We start from the raw sequence: 19,168 nt of genomic DNA, 5'->3' as shown, positions 1-19,168 counted from the left end.
TCAATCCTTGAAATACTTAAAAAATTAAATTGAAAGTTTAAGGATTAGAAAACTTATTTCCTTTATTACTATCCCACATTGTATCATGTAATCACTATGCCAGAAATTCACCTCTCTGTCTGTTAAACTGACGACCACGGACACCTTGTCTCAATGTTGTCTGAAGTCTTACTCGTCTAAAAGGCTTCGGTTGACTGCTGCTAGTATCTAAGAAAAACATTAAGATATAAAAAACAAGAAAGCACTATGACACAAGTTAATTACTAAATGAATAAATAAATAACATGTAGACATGTCCATTTACTTTCAATTTATGTTTTTAAACAATAAGAGGACATTTAACGAACAAAAAAGGTAAATTGTTAACAAAAATCCTTATTTGTAAACAAAACAAAACAAAACAAAACAAAAATCTGACTTTTCATTCATTTACTCAACTCACTTAATAAATGTTTACTTGGTGCCTACATGTATCAGACATGGGGCTGGGTGCTGGGAAATATAATGGAACACAAATTATCAGGACCCTCACCAAATAGACCTTACAACAGAACATAAATCATACCTGATTCTTCTATTTTAGACACCCCAAATCTTATCATTAGCAAATTCTGCAAGCTCAAATTTAAATATATATCCCAAATCTGACCATTTGTTACAATCTTAAGTCTTTGATCCTGCTGAAGCCGTAACCATCTTTTATCTTGAATTACTGCAAGTCTCTTAACTTTCTCCTTGTTTCTGTCCATTACTCATTTTTCACCTCTTTTACACAGCAGCCAAAATGATACTGTTAAGCCTTTAAAGTCAGATCATGTCATTACTTTGCTTTAAGCCTTCCAACAGCAGCCTATGCCCACGAAAGCCAAGGCAATTACAATGATCGACTTGATTTATCAACCTCTCATTTGAATGTTCCCATTCAAAATGAAAATAATCAGATTGAATGACTGAGTGAATTTCCTGCCTAAAAATTTTGAGATAGATAAGCTAGTATGGTTTATTGTTTAAGAGTGGAGTCTCTAGAGCCAAACTTCCTTCTGCACCCTGGCTTGCCCATTACTTATTAGTTATTTAACCTAAAAGAAGTTATTCACCCTTTCTGTGCCTCTGTCTCCATATCTATAATATAAAATGGGGGTGAGTACCTACCACCCTGAGTTGTTGGGAGAATCAAATGAGTAAATAAATATACATAAAATACTTAGAATACTGTCTGATACACAGTAAGTGCTCAAAAATGCCAATTGTTATTATACATATAAAAAATAACTTTTATTATAGGAAAGACACATGACATCTTTTTTTCAAAATAAATTCCAATTTTGAAAAGTTAAACTCTGAAATTGTTTACTTCAGTAAACTTCAAACCTTTTTTAAATAACAGAACTTTCATCCTTCAACCCTCTACATCAAATCTCACGTCGAACCCCAGTATGTAGAACAAATAAAAATGGAGCTGCTCTGGTCAAACAGAGGCAGGAGGCCTGGAGTACTCACCACTCCATAGCTTCCCTTCCTGTATGCTCTTTCCCAACCTCTGTAGTACCTCTAAGAGACACAAGAACTCTACAGAACATGTGGAGAACCACTCGTCTAGATGAAACGTAAGTGAACTATTTTTTTAGTTACACTACTAATTTTGGGATGGATCTACTATATCCATATTTCTGGTTATTGAAATCAGAATATTCTTAGAAATAATGACTTCAGTATAAAGCAAATTCACTTCAATAATAAAATTTCCCTCCTAAATAGAGCATTTTAAAATACAAAAAAAAACAAAAAAAAAGAATTAAGGATTTGTTACTAACACAACTGTTTTCACCAACAAGTCTGATGTATAAGAGCTGTACTGTAGTCAAGAGCAGGAACTCACCTACAGAAGAGCTGGAAGGAGGATCCTGGCTGGTAGAAGGGAGATCTGACTCATCAGATACCTGAACAGGCTCTTCTTCTTGCTGGCTATCAATTTCTAGGCCTGCTTCTGAACTAATGCTAAGGAAAACAAAAATTGATTAGAAAATACAAAACTGATTCTACAATGTATCCTAAATTATTTCCAAGCTCTTTTTGATCTAATTTATCACCTAAATCAGGCGTCCTCAGTTCACTGTCCCTCAGACCGTTGGAGGGCTGGACTATAGTTTAAAAAAAAAAACTATGAACAAATTCCTATGTACACTGCACGAATGTTATTTTGAAGTAAAAAAACAAAACGGGAACAAACACAATCATACCACCTCATGTGGCCCGCGGGCCGCAGTTTGAGGGCCCCTGACTTAAATCATCTAAAACTATTCTTAAACTAAAAATTACAGACTCTGATCTTGGTAACTTATAGATATTTTATAAAGGGGAAGGAAGAAAAGAGGAAGAAGGGTAAAGCTGCTTTTTATTTCTTTTCTCACCAGCACATGGTCCAATTTTAGTTTTACTTCTTTGTTTCCTTCTTTCCTTCTGACAAGGATGTTCACGTTTTTGACACTCACAGGAAATATACTGTCCAGATTTTAATAAATCCCAAAACTTTTTAGGAGTACTAAAATAATTAAAATTAGTCACACTACTAATAATACAGCAGTAACTCCATGATCTCTAGCCCATTTGAGATAGGCTTTGAGCGTGTGAAATTCCTAGCTAACTGGTTATAACTCCATCTTTTTCCCACTCAAGAAGCAAGTGAGTGAGTTAGTATATGAACAACACGAATCTGATCCAGTTTTTTTTTTTTTTTTTTTTTGAGACAGAGTTTCACTTTGTCGCCCTTGGTAGAGTGCGGAAGGATCATAGCTCACAGCAACCTCAAACTCTGTTTTTTTTTTTTTGTAGAGACAGAGTTTCACTTTATGGCCATAGGTAGAGTGCCTTGGCATCACATAGCTCACAGCAACCTCTAACTCTTGGGCCCAAGCGATTCTCTTGCCTCAGCCTCCCAAGTAGCTGGGACTACAGGTGCCCGCCACAACACCCGGCTCTTTTTTTGTTGCAGTTCAGCCGGGGCCGGGTTTGAACCCGCCACCCTCGGTATATGGGGCTGGCACCTTACCGATTGAGCCACAGGTGCCGCCCTGCTTCAGTTTTTTTTTTTAACCATTTACAAACTTCAGTGGTTACTAGTAATAATTTACCTGAGGGATATCTCTCAGAACTATGTGCTAAAATTGAGAAGTGCTGGTGAAATATAAAGAGCATGGGGCTGAAGTTAGGGTTTCAAATCTAGTCTGAGCTAGTTACCAATAGTATAGTCTAAGCAACTTATTTTAACATGCCCTGAGCCTGAGGTTTCTCATTTGTATAATGGACATAATACTTTGCACTAATGTGTAGGTTAGATATGACATATATGAAGTAACCTGCATACATGATACGGACTTAATGGCAGCTAGTATTCACAACAGGGTCTTTAATACCCCCCAAATTAACACATTGCTGACCAGTTATGAGTTAACCAGTAACATGGATAGTTTCTATACAAAAGTGCCAAATATGTGTTAAGCAGCACCATATTAAAGAGTAACAATAGACCTACTTTTTTCTTCACATACTAGAGTTGGCCCATAACTACTGTATGAAAATGTTGCTAAATAAAATAAAATTCTCGAGTTCTACATAGGAAATCTGGGTTCTACTTCTGGCTGTGCTTCTGATCATGAGGTGGTCTAATTTTATTTTATAAAGAATTAGGTTCCATCTTTATAGTTAAATAACTTATGTAACATCACTGTCCAAAGGCCCTTTCCATTATGTTACATCATTTCTTTTGGCTTAAAAAATATCCAAAGGATTTATCATGAAACACTTTTTAAACTTTCTTTATAACTGCTATATTATTATAAAAATGTAGTTATGTCTTGAAAAATACTAGAAAATCTCTAATTTTTATAAAGCCAGTATTTCAGGCACCAAAGTCTGAATGTGTACAAATAAAGACTGAGGATCTCTTTAGAGCCCACTGCTAAATGGAAAAGTGAGTCATTTCCTAATATTCCTAACTTTCACAGAAAGGCTTCTTTCTTAGGGAAAAGTTCAAGCAGCTATGTTAGTGGAAAGGGATCAGTACTTTTAAAAAAATACTTTCATCTAGAACATATCCATCATACAATTTTCAGGGAGATAATGGCTTTAAAAAATTATTTGTCTTCTATAATAATCTTCAAGTTATAAAATATATTACTATATGCAAAACTGTCTTTTTAATAAGTATATGGTTTGGTTCAGTTTATTTATTAGTTTTATTTTTTTGAGGCAGAGTTTCATTTGTCGCCCTCGGTACAGTGCCATGGCCTCATAGCTCACAGCAAACTCAAACTCTTGGGTTCAAGTGACCCTCTTGCCTTAGACTCCCAAGTATCCATCACAATGCCTAGCTAGTTTTTCTATTTTTAGAAAATAGAAAAAAAGAGTCACTTTGCTCAGGCTGGTCTGGAACTCCAGAGCTCAAGCAATCCACCCCTCTCAGCCTCCCAGAGTGCTAGGATTACAGGAGTAAGCCACCCTGCCCGGCCTGGTTCAGTTTTTTAGTAGGATGCTATTGTAAGTAGAGCTCAACAGATTTTTTCCCAGCTAAAGAAAAACAACTGTGTAAGTCTAGTGAATCTAAAGCAAGCAAAAACTATAAAATAAATTACCCTTCGGATTCTGCTTCCACAAATACTTCATCTCCATCATCACCTGTTGTTGTTTCATTTGTTGTAGATAAAGTGCCAGTAGAGGTGGTCACCATTGGAACAGACTGAGAGGCATGCTCTGAAGCATCAGAGGTGGTACTCTCAGTAAATACAGTCACTTAAAAAACAAAGAAAAAAATAAAAAATTAAAATTTTAACTTTTAAGTTCATAAAAGTTTTAGCCAGAAGGTATTTTATAGGTTTCCATTTTACTAATAAGAAATAAATTCCATTAGTCTGCTTCTGATACCTACCTGGGGCTGCCACTTGTAGAGGAGTAGTGGGAACACTTCGGCCACCTGACTCTTCCTCATGAGCTAGGAAGAGGGGTGTTTCATACATTCCTAAACCTAAAGAAAATTCTTAATATTAATGAATGACTAAAAAACATAAAATTGTCAATATGTCAGGTATCTGAAAGAAAAACAATAACTAGTGGAGGCATATGACTCTGCTGAAGTTTACAATTTAATTGTTCAATGAAATTAAAATTCATCTCTCAAATTTTAAATACAATTTAAACAAATGCTTTAAATTACCTAACATTAAAGAATACCCTTAAAAAGTTTGCTAAAATGCTCTTACTAGTTTCATACAAGCTAACTTTATTGAATATCCAACTATGAACTAGATACTATGCTAGTATCTGTCCCTTATCAAAACTGCAAAGTATTTATCATCTTTCTTTTGCTAACAAAACTGAAGTTCAAGCACGTTAATTAACTCTCTCACAGAGAAAGTTAATAAGCAGTGGCATTTCAATTTAAGCTTAGATGTGACTCCCAAGTGTAGGAAATTATCCTGTCATACAAAGTCACGTAACACTTCAAATTTATAAAGTCAGCTTATAATTTCTTATCAGTAGAAGCCTCAGTATTAGAACTAAATGACTAGAAGTTACATGACTTTTATGATGACTGCAGATCAATCTTTTGTCTTGAGCTTATTATTAAAATAGTACACATTCTATTAAATATATTCACTTATAAAATGTTAGAGAGCTTCCAGAAATATAATGGGTTATATGAATTCCAACTGAAAATTAAGAGGTAATCAATTCCACACACAGCATAATTGATAAGGCAGAGAACAAAGTACTTCCACTACTTAATTTAGGAGTCATTTTATTCCACGTATTTTGAACATTTTTGTTTTTTGTAAATAGTGTTAAAACATATAACTAGTTTTATACTTTTACCCAGAAATGTTATGTGTCAAAATAAAAACAGAAAACACACTGCAATCCTTTCAACATAAGAATGCTAGTAGCACCTGTGTATATTTATCCGTTCAACAAGTATTGTTGAATACTTGAGATGCAAATGTAAAAACCAGTCCCTATGCCCAAAGAAATAAGAACTTTGTTGGAAAGGTAGATTTATATGTAAAGCAATGCTTAATAAGCATATTAAATAGCTTTCTTCATAAATTAGCAAAGGGATTATTTAAGTATCAACTTTTAAAATATCTGTATTTGCACTTTGGTAAAAAGTTGATATCACAATAGCTTATTACAGAATACATAAAAATCCAGGAAGCATAAGGGTCTATTTAACTATTTACCTCCTTGAGAAGCAAGCTGGCCAAGATCAGAATGACTAGAACTTGTTTGTGGCATGTCTTCAGGTGGCCCAAACCGGAATCTGGGAACACCAGCAACCTGAGGGGAACTAAATGGTAAATGGAAAAAAATTAGTTTGAGATGAAATTTAAAGTTACTCCATTTAAACCATAATGGTGTAAAAAATACAAGAAGAACGAGCATTAACAAACTGGGAAGGAAAAAGGTTGAAAATAAAGTCAATAAAGGGTTTCTTATAAAAAGACTCAAAATATCAATGGTTAGTGAATTTAGAAATAATGTGAATAACCTGTGATTAATATAAAATAACTTCGCTCCCCTGAACTATGTCTTGTTTTTCTTGACTCTGACAGATATCCCCACATAGCTACACTGAAAGCAACATAAACTCAATATAAAATGTAAGAAATGAGTTAGAATGAAGTCATGAGATGAAGTTTTATCTTAGTCTTCACTGCTGAGTCATCAAAGAATCAAGTCACCTGTCTGGCCTGACTTGTCTGTTCACTTACCTGACTCCCAATGTTCAGGAAAATTCTAAGATTAGATGGCTAAAAACTTGCTTTCCCCCTTATCCTAACAATACACCATCATTTATTTTCCTCCTGATAATCCAGGACATAAAACTCAGAATTATTTCTTCCTTTGCCTACCTGTAACCTATCTTTCCTTAGCTAGCCAGCTATAATCCTTAAGGATTATACTAACTATTGAATCTACAGAGGGCACCATTTCAAGACAGGAAAAAACTGTATTAAAACTATAATACTCAAGTCACTTTTGACTCTTGTGATTTAAAAGAGATGCTAAAATATGACTTGTATTCATCTTTTGTTATTTATATTGTTACAATTTTAATACAGTTTTTTCCTTGCTTAAAAAGCAAGTATACATTTTTATTGAATCCTCTGTATTTTCTGTTTTAACACTTTTGGTTTAGTTAAGGCCCTTCTCTTTCAGGTTGATTTTTACACTTGTCTCCATATCGTTATCCTCTAATGGAAGAACTGTGAGCTCTCTTGAACCAGTCTTCAAATTTCCTATCTGGAACAAAATCACTAGGAGCTCCCTGATAGCTTAAAAATAAAATCCAAATTTCTTCACAAGGTACTTGGCTGCCTTTTGACAAGGTCTCATTTTTCAGTCTTTGTCAGATAATCAGACTAAATCTCAATATCTGAAATAAAAAAGGCAAAACAATTTATTGCTTTTTATAATAAGAAAAAGCTATGTTAGGCACATTCTTTCCAAGAGTACTACTATTCTTATATATGGTTATTAGGAAACATGCAGTTCTGGGACTGGTGACTATTAAAAGCTTACGAGTTTGACATCTGTAGAAGCATGTTTATTGGAGTGTTTTCCTAACTGCTGACTTTCAAAGGCAAGAGTAGACATCACTGGCTGGCTTGCAGAGTGTGTTCGCTGAGATATATTGTGATTGTAACTGAGAGAATGCCAGGAAGGCTATGTTAACCAGTGTGATGGAAGTGTGTCAAACGGTCTGTGAAGCTAGTGAATGATGCCCCATGATCATATCAATGTACACAGCTATGATTTAATAATAAAATAAATAAATAAATAAATAAAGAGATATATTGTGATTAACTGAACACATTTAAAACTGCTTCTGACTGCTGTGTTACCATAGCTACAATTAACCTTTTCCCAAGTCTGTGGAAACTTCTAAATTCTGATCTTCAAGTACATCCTGTTATGCAGATAACACTTCAGACAGAATTAATCATGTGTATTTCCACATGGAAAGCCTTTTCATCTTTTAAAAGGAATGGTACAGCATAGCAGTTAACATAAATTCTAGAGCCAGACTGATTTGAAACCAAAAAACTGCTACTTTCTGGCTGTCTGATGTCTGCTAAATTAAAATTAGTTAACGTCTCTGTGCTTCAGTATCCTTATCTGCAAAATGGTACTGAAAATATTGTCTACCCTCAATTGTGAGGATTAAATAAGCTGATGAATAAAAATCCTCAATAAATGTTAGCTATTTTTTTCCAAGTCTGAATTAAATATTCTCTTCATTAAGTCTTCTCAGATTCTTTCCCCCTAATTGCTGGAATAAATTACTTTTTTATTCATATTAACAGAGCTTATTGCTATGCCTCTAGTTTCCTTCCAGACTGTTGGTTGGTCATACAGCTGATTACTTTCACAATACTATCCATTATGATCACTGCAATTAGCAACACCTTGACCAATGTAGCATCTATTATGTGTTGTTTAATATCCTGAACATGTTAACACAGATTAATTCACTTAATTCTCACAACTTATGAAGTAGGAACTAATGTGTTATTATTCCTACTTTTAAAATGAGGATTCTCGGCAACAGAGAACCCAAGGAACTTGCTATTGCTAGTAAGCAGTACAAGCTAGGTTTTAAACACAGGCATTTGGACTCTAGAGACCATGGTCTTAACCACTGTTATATTGTCTTTAAATTTAAAATCCTGTGGCTCAGTTGGTAAGGCGCCAGCCCCATATACCGAGGGTGGCGGGTTCAAACCCGGCCCCGGCCAAACTGCAACCAAAAAAAAAAAAAAGCCGGGCGTTGTGGTGGGCGCCTATAGTCCCAGCTACTCGGGAGGCTGAGGCAAGAGAATTGCTTAAGCCCAGGAGTTGGAGGTTGCTGTGAGCTGTGTGAGGCCACGGCACTCTACCGAGGGCCATAAAGTGAGACTCTGTCTCTACAAAAAAAAAAAAAATTTTAAATCCTGGATAGAGGCTCGGCGCCTGTGGCTCAAGCAGCTAAGGCGCCAGCCACATACACCTGAACTGGCGGGTTCGAATCGAGCCCGGGCCCGCCAAACAACAGTGACAGCTGCAACCAAATGACAGTGGTGGGTGCCTGTAGTCCCAGCTACTTGGGAGGAGGAGACAGGAGACTCGCTTGAGCCCAGGAGTTTGAGGTTGCTGTGAGCTACGATGCCACGGCACTCTACCCAGGGGTGGAGGCTCTGTCCCCCCCCCCAAAAGTAGCTTCTAAAATCCTGGATAGAGGCAATTGTGTTTGATTCACCTCTGTATCATTTTCCCCACTCTATATCCTCAACCTTCCTACCCCAAGTGTTTATTAGTATACAGTACAGAAGGAATCAACAACTAATGAATTAATCAAATGATAAATTAATAGGGAAACAATATTTGGCTAGGTACAAATTATGTTTCTATTTTATTAACTTACTGAATTGCTTCAGCAAATCCATCAGTACGATGTGGCACCACAAGAGTTGGGGTACTTGGAACTGTTCTGTCTTCATCATCAAAAAAATGCTGCTGCTAAAACAGAGATAGAAAACAGGAGCTAACAGGCACAATGTCACACATATGAACTGTACACACATCTGCTGAACAAACAAAGCACTTTTACATGATAGTAAGTACTTACCATGCCACCTATTCCTGGAGTCAACTGAAGCCCACGTCCTACAGACTGCCTCCGGGACATCTGAATTCTCTGTGTGTCAAAAAAGTAAGTACATTTGTCTTAAGTTAGGCAATAAAACAAATATCAATTATCAACGGATATAATTATTTTGCTGGCAATAAAATAACTAAGATATTAGCAAATAAGTAATCAATAGGATGTTTTCACAGAAAAAATTATTATTCTTGTCCTAAAGACATCAATTTTAATCAGTGACAAATTTTTAATTATACAGAATATTAACCAACAGCAAAATATTTTCCAAAACAACAGACAAAATATTAACCAATATTTAAATTAAGATGAATTAAGGCTCTTATTTGTATGCAAATGAATTTAGTTCCTATCTCATCTCCTTAACTGAAAATGTTAGAAAGTACGCCTTTAGATTTTAAGGCTTAACTGTCCTATGGAGATCAAACAACAGAACCATCTTCCTATAAATTGTTTCCCAATTAAGATAATTCTAAGACAGATTTGGTACATTTTGCAGTATCCTATAATGGTCCTTCAAGACTTTGTTATATTCACATAAGGAAGTTATCTTCACCAGTGGCATTTTAGTTGAATGTACACTTGAAAGTGTTTTAAGCTAGATTAATAGAAAGTTTATACTTTTCTATTTCTGTAAGCACTTTTGATTAAGAGATACCCAACCCTACTCATGCTAAATGTAAAGGGTCATGAATACTTTCATTAATTTTGGAGTGGAAATACATGATTACAAATAAATTGAGAGAAAAAATTGTTCTGTTAAGTAGAATAAAAATCCCTTTATTTTTAAAAAATACGTGCACCTTACAGAAAGAAACCTTCAAATCAGATGGCAGTGAGCTACTAAAATACACTTTAATTAAAATCCAAGAAACACTTTTTCTTTTCTAACCTGTAGAAATAGCAACAGAATTTTATTTGCTATGACTATAATTGTTTGAATTTACATATATGACTGTATCATACTCAATATCAGTTAAGTCTTGCATTTCTAATGTTTATTATGTTTATGAAAGTGAATTAGTGTCATATTTCAAGAAAAAGAAATAAGAGACTAGTTTCAATTTTAAAAATTTCATAAAACTATGCCAAAGCATTAAAAAGTTCACTTAATTTCTGAGCAAAAGAAAAGACCAGTAAGTACTTTTAATACCTGAACTGGTGGTCCCAACTCCTGAGGTGGAGCATGAATGGTCAGTCGTGGAGGAAGAGGGTGTGGTGGGCGTCTTGGTGACTGAGGGGCTCGAGGGGTCTGTCTTTCAGATGCTGATGATGGTTGCTGTTCTCTAGAGACCTCCTGGGAAAAAGAAGACTCTGCAGCACCTGTATTTCCTTCACCTACAGGAAAAGAAAAGCTTATTTTTGAAGTCTTAAATTTACTACAAAATAACCTGGACAATCCCTAGAAGCATAAATCTTGCCATTAGCAATGTTAATTAACCTCACTAATATTTCCAGAAGTAAAGTAGTAAGGTGTGGTGGGTTTCTGACTCAGAGATAATAGAGTCTGCACTTAACCAGCTGTGAGGCCTTGAGAAAATCCTTTAACCTTTCTGACTCTAGTTTTGGTTGGTTAGTAGGCTAAATCTAACTCCCAAGTTAGGTTTTTCTGAAGATTTCAAATAATCAACATAAAGCACTTAGCAAAATGTGACAAATATTTAATAAATTTTATTTTATATTGTTCTTAATAAAATGGGCAAATAACCTAAAAGTCAGACTATTAGAGTCCAACTATCAAACGGGGTAAAGAAGTTTGAGAAAAAGCTTTACAACTATACTTTTATATATTGGTTTACTAAATTTTGAATTTCAGCAGTCCCTTAAATGTCTGCATCATCTTCTACTACATTATAGAAACAAAAATAGCCGTCTTCACTATGAAAAGTTGAATAGGGTAACACAGTATTTAGTAGTTAAAAAGTCTTAAGATTTAGAATCAGATCCTTGCTCTAATACTTTAGTGGATATGTGACCTTGGTTAAATCACTTCTTTGTGATTCTAGATTCCTCATTGGTACCTAAACTTTATTAAATTTGATTTAAGAATTAAATAATTCAATATAAGTAAAGAAAAGCAGTCAGAAACTTTTGGCAATGTAACAAATTCATCCACTAACTTAATTTTATTCAGACCACACATGACCAGGCTATTTTTGCTTTATTTCAAGAAAAAAGAGAGAGAATAAAATGTCTTCTAGGGCGGTGCCTGTGGCTCAGTCGGTAAGGCGCCGGCCCCATATACCGAGGGTGGTGGTTCAAACCCGGCCCCGGCCAAACTGAAACCAAAAAATAGCCAGGCGTTGTGGCGGGCGCCTGTAGTCCCAGCTGCTCGGGAGGCTGAGGCAAGACAATCGCTTAAGCCCAGGAGTTGGAGGTTGCTGTGAGCTGTGTGAGGCCACGGCACTCTACCGAGGGCCACAAAGTGAGACTGTCTCTACAAAAAAAATAAATAAATAAAGTCTTATTATTTGGAAAATCTGGCTATGCACATTCACCCCTGATAGATTAAACTTTTAGTGATAATACCAGAAGTGAAAAAAATTTTCCCTCTAATGCAACTACATGATACATACAAAATGTCTCTTAGTTTACAAAATATTCATAAAATATAAATGTATGCCAATTTCTCTTTCCTTTCTTCTGTTAAAAAGAATACTATTCTTTATTACATGGCTTAATATTCATTAGTTTATTTTTCTCCTAAAACACTCTGAAAGGTCGCTGCCCTTGCTTTATCATTGAAATGAATACATATCTTGTCCTTTTAACTATCCAAGCCCTGCAGAAACCCAGATGCAATGTTTTCCCACCCATTAACCTAAATATATAACTTACTATATCACCACTAATGATTTTGATTCAGTATTATCTATAACACCATGAATATTATACCAGATGATCACTAATTCTTTTAAGATACATTTTGAAACAATGAAAATAAAATAAAGTAATGTTGTATAATTTCCATAATCCTTTAATTCCTACAACTTTTAGTGGACCTCTAGGACTCTTTCTTTCAAAAAATATAACAAAAGGTATGTTATACTGATCAAAAAATCTTTTGTTCCTTGGAAAACCAGATCACAATGCAAAGCTCCAATATCCATAAACCTTAATACATGACGCTTGATTAGACTGACCTCTTCTGGTTGTTAACCACTGTTACTGGTGTTAGAAGTCCTTCAGTGTTGTCCCTTACTTAGAGCAAAAGCAGCACATAGCATTTAGAACACTAGATTTCAAAATGTCTTTCTACCAATGAGGTAGAATAGAGAGTAAAATGACAGCACCTAATATGACAGTATCTTAGCTTATTTGAAAGCATCATAGTGACAAAGCTAAATAAGAGTCAGTATCTTGTCAATTTACTAAATAAGATTTATACAGGGTAAATACAACTCTAGTTGAGAAAATATTAGTTTATAAGTAGTCAATTAAAAAAAGACTAGTATAAAACTCACCACTGTTTTGAGAATCAGCAGCTCTCTGATTACCTTCACCTCCACCCATGCTTTCTTCTGTTTCTGTACCTGGATCAGTCCCATCACCACCCTAAAAACCAAATGTGATAAGTAAGCCAAACAGATACCTTAAAAAAACAGACTGGATAATTAATCAAACCAAAATACAGCAAAAACAAACAAAAGCCCAGAGGCATCAAAAGTCTTAGTGTAGTAGGCTTTTCTATATCCTTGGAAAACAGCAAGTTCTCTAAGCAAAGTCTTAAAGAAAATGAATGGTAAAAATTGCGAGTTACCTCAGCGTCATCAGCTTCATATCCATCATTGCCATCTGCACTTCCAGTTCCTTCATTGCTATCTTCCCCCTCGTCTCCCATCCCTGTGTCATCATCATCGTCATCATCTTCCTCATCTTCCTCATAATCCTAAAGTATAAATAATAAGTATAAAAAACAATCTAGAATATGGCCCATATGTGCCACATATCTTGATAGTATACAAAGAAACTTAGGTGATTCATCAATGATCACGAAATATTTGTCTTAAGAATTGTATGGAATTAGTTCAGCACCACCAAAAAATACAACCGTGATGCTTACCAGAATTAGTAAAATAACAATCAATTTGAATTCTAACCATTCACATGAGATCATTCAAAGATTATTGCCCCTAGATGTCTGCAAAGTGTCAAGTGGTCTACATTAAATAGGTCGCGTTAAAGAAGAAAATAATGAAATTACACTATACATTTTTTAAAATGCTGCTTTATTAACCAAAAAGTACAAAATGAAAAGCTGTTGATATAGAATTAAATTCCAAAAGAAAATACAACATTTCAGTTAGAATATGCTTCCATGATGGTATCCTCAATTACTTCTGAGATAAACTGTGGGGCTCTAGGAGAAAAAAAAATCCACATTTCTTCTTTTTATTTCCATAAACCATAATGTTTACAATTAAATTCATACAGTCACTTACAATAAGATTTAAGGTTAAGTTTAACTGAGAACAAATCCTAAATGCTCAGTAATCATTAAAAAAAAATTCTTAAAACTAGAACTTTCTAGCACTGGTTCTACATTCATTTTCATTCATTAAAAAAAAATTCTTAAAACTAGAACTTTCTAGCTCTGGTTCTACATTCATTTTCATTATACAATGTTAATATACGAACTAATCAGCTTATTAGTTTTATTTGAACTATTAGTTCAAAATCTATTTAGGCTGACTGGGAAATCATAATTTACTAGTCAATGTGTTAGTTGTCCCAAGGATTATGCACTTTTATCTAATAGCTTAGAAACACCTGGATGATTTCAAATCAAATTTACCTCATGTTCTCCATCATTGTCATCATCATCCTCTTCCTCATCATCACTGTCAATTACAATGACATCATCTCCTTTGCCTTGACCATCCTGGGATGAAGTTGTTTGCTGGTCTGACTGAAGTGGTCCAAGATCTATTTGCAGAGATTGAGAGGTTTCTTCACTGTCTTCCATAGGTGTATAATCTCCCTGGGTGACTCCCTTTAAAAATAAAAAGTCAAAGATTAGAAAAACACACACAGAAAAAAAAAATCTAAAACCATCAGTGAGCTATCAAAACAGCTGCAAAGACTAAAGAATGCTTATGAACTACCCTGTTTCCCCGAAAATAAGACAGTGTCTTATTTTAAGGTGTGCTCCCAAAGATGAGCTAGGTCTTATTTTCAGGGGACATCTTATCTTTCCTGTAAGTAGGTCTCATTTTCGGAGGATGTCTTATTTTCGAGGAAACAGGGTAGTAGCATTTTTAAAAATATGATTTCAAAGTAAAATTAATTTGAAATACCAGCTAAAGAAGATGAAACTTTTTGAGTTTCTTTACTGTCTTCTTTCAGAAGAATTATTATAAATCTTACTGGGTAATAAGGAGGAAAAAATTATACAAATATATGCATGATCAAAACTAGTGTTATGTTGCCGATCACTGCTGTCCAAAAGAAATACATGAGCTGAAATGTGTGCAAAACAGAATTTTCGATTTTCTAGTAGTCACTTTAAAAAAGGAAAAGAAATACGTGAAATAAATTTAATCATTACCAAAATACCCAAAACTTCAACATGTAATCACTTTATAAATTATTAAGCAGATATTTTACACATTTTAAAACTTACAAGTCTTCAAAATTTGATGTGTATGTTACTCTTATCTCAGTTTGGATTAGCCTTATTTCAAGTGGTCAGTAAGCAATGTGCTTGATTAACAATGTAATAGTAGAATGAAGTCAGGAAAAGGATATATATGGGCCTGCAATATCTTCTTAAAAAAATTTCCCCTAAACTAGAAATAATGTGGAAATACACTGAGTAAAACCGATACTAGTATCGTTTGACAAAGAAAACTCTCCCCTGAACTGATTATCCTAAACCTTCAAAACACAATAATGATATCAGATATTAAAATAATTCCTCGTTTAATCTCCTTACACAATTCTATTTTGTTGGCTACTGAAATAAACTATTACTTTAACTCTATTTCTAATATTTACTATAAAAAATTAAATGTCTACTTTTTGGCTTACACACTCCGTAATGTATCATATCTTTTTTATATGCTAGCAACAATGCCTTTTGAACTAAAACATTCAAAAAAAAATAATGTAGAGCATAATGGAAAAAATGAGTAATGGTATAATTAAAAATGTATCTTATAGTGACACGCTTATTTCAGGAAAAGCAACACTTTACAAAAAACATCTGCTTCATTGTTATAAAATCAGAAAAATGACCTATTATATATTCAATAGACAGTGCTAGAGGGGTGGAAGAAGTTGAAGTTAAATGGTACTTTTTTTTTAAAAAAAAAAAGACAGAGTCTCAACTCTTGCCCAGGCCAGAGTGTTGTGGCCTCAGTATAGCTCACAGCAATCTCAAACTCCTGGGCACAAATGATCCTCCTGCTTTAGCCTCCCAAGTACCTGGGATTACTGGTGCCTGCCATGAGGCCTGGCTAATTTTTTTTTATTTTCTATTTTTAGTAGAGATGGGGTCTTGCTCTTGTTCAGGCTGGTCTTGAACTCCTGAGCTTAAGCAATCTTTTTGCCTTGGCCTTCTAAAGTGCTAGGATTATAGGCGTGAGCCTCTAAACCTGCCTAACAGAAAGGTTTTCATAGAATATTTTAGCGTAATTTAGCCAAATCTGAGAATAGAGAGTCACATCTTATTATTTCAAATTGTTTTTATGTTCTTTCTCTGAAAGATAAATGAGAAGGATGGCATTTATAGTACATTTCAATGTACTATACAAATTTCATACATCAACACTTGACATAGTACAGGTTGAGTATACCTTTTCTGAAATGCTTAGGTATGCTCAATGCAGAAGTGTTTTGAATTTTGAATCTTTTTGTATTTTGGAATAGTGCATATATATAATGAGATATCTTTGGGGTAAGACCCAAGTCTAAACATGAAATTCATTTATGTTGCATATATACCTTAAACACACAGCTTGAAGGTAATTATATATAATATTTTAACAGTTTTGTGAATGAAACGAAGTTTTGACTATGACCTGTCGCATGAGGTAAAGGTATGGAATATTCCACATGCTGACTTGCATGTTGGTGCTCAGTTTTGGATTTTAGAGCATTGTGCATTTTGTATTTTCAAATTAGATATCCAACCTGTATTATGCATTCACTGACTAGTTTAGTTCTGTGTTTTTAGTTAAGAAAAGCTACTAAAATTAAATTATAGAATGAATATATCTAAGAAATTTACTTATAACTTATGGTTACTTAAGATTAGCTTAGGACAATTCTTTAATTTTACACAGATAATAAAATGATCCTAAAAGTTTAACCAGACATAAAGAATTGTTTCAAGCTTAAGAGGTCAGGTGAAAACAAAAGATATAGCTTGGGTTCAAATCCTAGCACTAATGCTGTTTGAACTTGAGTAGATTACTCACCTAGGTATCAGTTTATTCATTTATAAAGTAGGCTTATGAGGATCTATTTAATAAATGTAATTATTATTATTATTTTTTGGACAGGGTCTTAGTGCAGTGGCATCATCATAGCTCACTGCAACCTAAAATTCCTGGGCTTAGGCGATCCTCCTGCGTCAACCTCCTAAGTATCTGGGACAATAGATGTGAGCGACCATGGCTAATTTTTCTTTCGTTTTTGCAGAGATGGGATCTCACTCTTGCTCAAGCTAATCTTGATCTCCTGGCCTCAGGTATCGTCCCACCTTGGCCCCCCAAAGTGAATAAATGCAAATTTCATACATCGACACTTGACATATGGTATTGAGTTCTGTGTTAAGTATTAATTAATAGTTAACTATTAATATTATAATATACATATATACATTCTCATCTTTTGGAGCAGAGGGACACAAGGAAAAGTAATAGTGTTTTGACTGCCTAATATGTGGGCAGGTTTTAGGTACTTCACAATCTTAAAAATTGTATTTTTTTGTAAAGTGAGACAACTGAGAGAATTAATAAGGTGAGTACAGTCTTTGAGCTTCTAAGTAGAGGAACGAGGAATGGAACCTAGTGCCTTGTAACTTCCGTCTATGTTCTTTATACCATTGAAGCTACTCTAGAGGAAACTCAGTGAGACTTCAGAAAATGAAGTATATAAATGCATTTCCTTTCATGGGTTATTTAATTCTGTAAAGGAAACAATAAAGAACCTCACAAACGAGGCAAGACTCAATTAGCACTCTCATCTATCCACATAATTAAAATAGTGGATAATCTTCACTCACAACCCTGGAAAATCAGGAACTCTACACTGCATCTAAACAAAAACATTTCTTTAATGTAAGTTTAGAAGATATTATTGTCACAGGAGTAAAATAAGTAGAAAGGGCACTGGTTAATTTCAGTAATATTTTATTAAATATGAGAACAAGTTAAAAAAATTCCAAAAATGTTTTAATTTGTCAACATTAATTTCATTCATTAAAAGTAAGCATTCATTACTTTTACTTTTTCCCTTTACTTACTTCTCCAATGGAATCTTGAGAATCTTGGTTGTATGCTTGAGTCTCTACCTCTCCATCAGTACTTTCTTCTGCCGTAACTTCTTCCTGAATCATAGTATGCAAGTATATTAAATGTATCAGGAGCATTAGGTGAAGGGTTATCTATTCTGTTTGTTATCTTGATTAAGAAAAGCTCAAATCCACAGTTTTAAAACTATATAAGACAAAAGTCCACTTACTTTATTTATAAAATATAATCACATTCCTTTTCAGTATATATAAAGTAAGATTTATAAACATTAATATATACAAACAAATTAAGTTAGTAGCCTTTATGTTTGATATAAATCCTAATTCATTATAATTTAGTCCTAAGAACACAAAATAAAAGAATATACTTCTGGTTAATTTTAGAAAAAGACGACAGATAACAAATGCCCATGAGACTTGTAAGCTTAAAAATCTTTGAATTGGAATTCAACTTACGTGTTTGTAACTGTTTTTATTGAAATGGTAACAAATTCAGATGAAGATATGCAAATAATATAAAATACTGTGGGTATTGTTACCTGGGCTGACAGTGGAAACTTTATATAGTAAGTTCAAAAGAGTGTTTTCCAGATAATGCATTTTGGCTCCAAAGGTTATTTTTATAAGGTTGTAACTGAAAATACTTTAGACTTACTGGCAAAAGTAAAAATAAACAAAATGAACCTTGCACACCTCAGTTCCTACAGGTGTAACACTTTTCAACTTCTTAGGAAGAGGCATTTCCACTGTGTCATCAGAGACTTGGTCTGATGCTTCTATGGTGCTATCCTCTTCCTCTTCACGTGTACGCTTTGGCAAAGAAGAACTTGGGGTAGCTGAAACTTTTAAATCAGACAGTTTAAATCTTGAACTTAGAGCATAAAATAACTCAATTTAAACAAAGATAATTTAGCCAATGGTCACTTAACCAAAGAAAGACACAGTAAACATTTAATTGTACAGATTAGAATATAATCAATTAAGTACCAGATATA

General features: G+C 34.1%; 1 protein-coding gene across 3 annotated transcripts in view; it reads right to left on the bottom strand.

Moving 5' to 3' along the window:
* TPR (translocated promoter region, nuclear basket protein) overlaps positions 1 to 19,168 on the bottom strand; it is a 67,559-nt gene that overhangs the window by 639 nt on the left and 47,752 nt on the right. The window contains exons 39-51 of one of the 3 annotated variants that reach the window (XM_053604383.1): positions 18,867 to 19,015; positions 18,165 to 18,248; positions 14,490 to 14,687; positions 13,455 to 13,583; positions 13,159 to 13,249; positions 10,848 to 11,032; positions 9,662 to 9,730; positions 9,458 to 9,552; positions 6,234 to 6,340; positions 4,925 to 5,020; positions 4,632 to 4,788; positions 1,880 to 1,998; positions 112 to 207 (exon numbers count right to left, since the gene is read on the bottom strand). In XM_053604383.1, the coding sequence (XP_053460358.1) occupies positions 112 to 207; positions 1,880 to 1,998; positions 4,632 to 4,788; positions 4,925 to 5,020; positions 6,234 to 6,340; positions 9,458 to 9,552; positions 9,662 to 9,730; positions 10,848 to 11,032; positions 13,159 to 13,249; positions 13,455 to 13,583; positions 14,490 to 14,687; positions 18,165 to 18,248; positions 18,867 to 19,015 (1,575 nt within the window). Of the gene's footprint in view, positions 1 to 111; positions 208 to 1,879; positions 1,999 to 4,631; positions 4,789 to 4,924; positions 5,021 to 6,233; positions 6,341 to 9,457; positions 9,553 to 9,661; positions 9,731 to 10,847; positions 11,033 to 13,158; positions 13,250 to 13,454; positions 13,584 to 13,922; positions 14,055 to 14,489; positions 14,688 to 18,164; positions 18,249 to 18,866; positions 19,016 to 19,168 lie in introns of those variants that run through there. The other 2 variants (XM_053604384.1, XM_053604385.1) reach the window with 2 other exon arrangements.

The sequence above is a fragment of the Nycticebus coucang genome, chromosome 10 (genome assembly GCF_027406575.1).
Source record: "Nycticebus coucang isolate mNycCou1 chromosome 10, mNycCou1.pri, whole genome shotgun sequence".
Lineage (NCBI taxonomy): Eukaryota > Metazoa > Chordata > Mammalia > Primates > Lorisidae > Nycticebus > Nycticebus coucang.
This window is presented reverse-complemented; position numbering and strand designations above follow the sequence as displayed.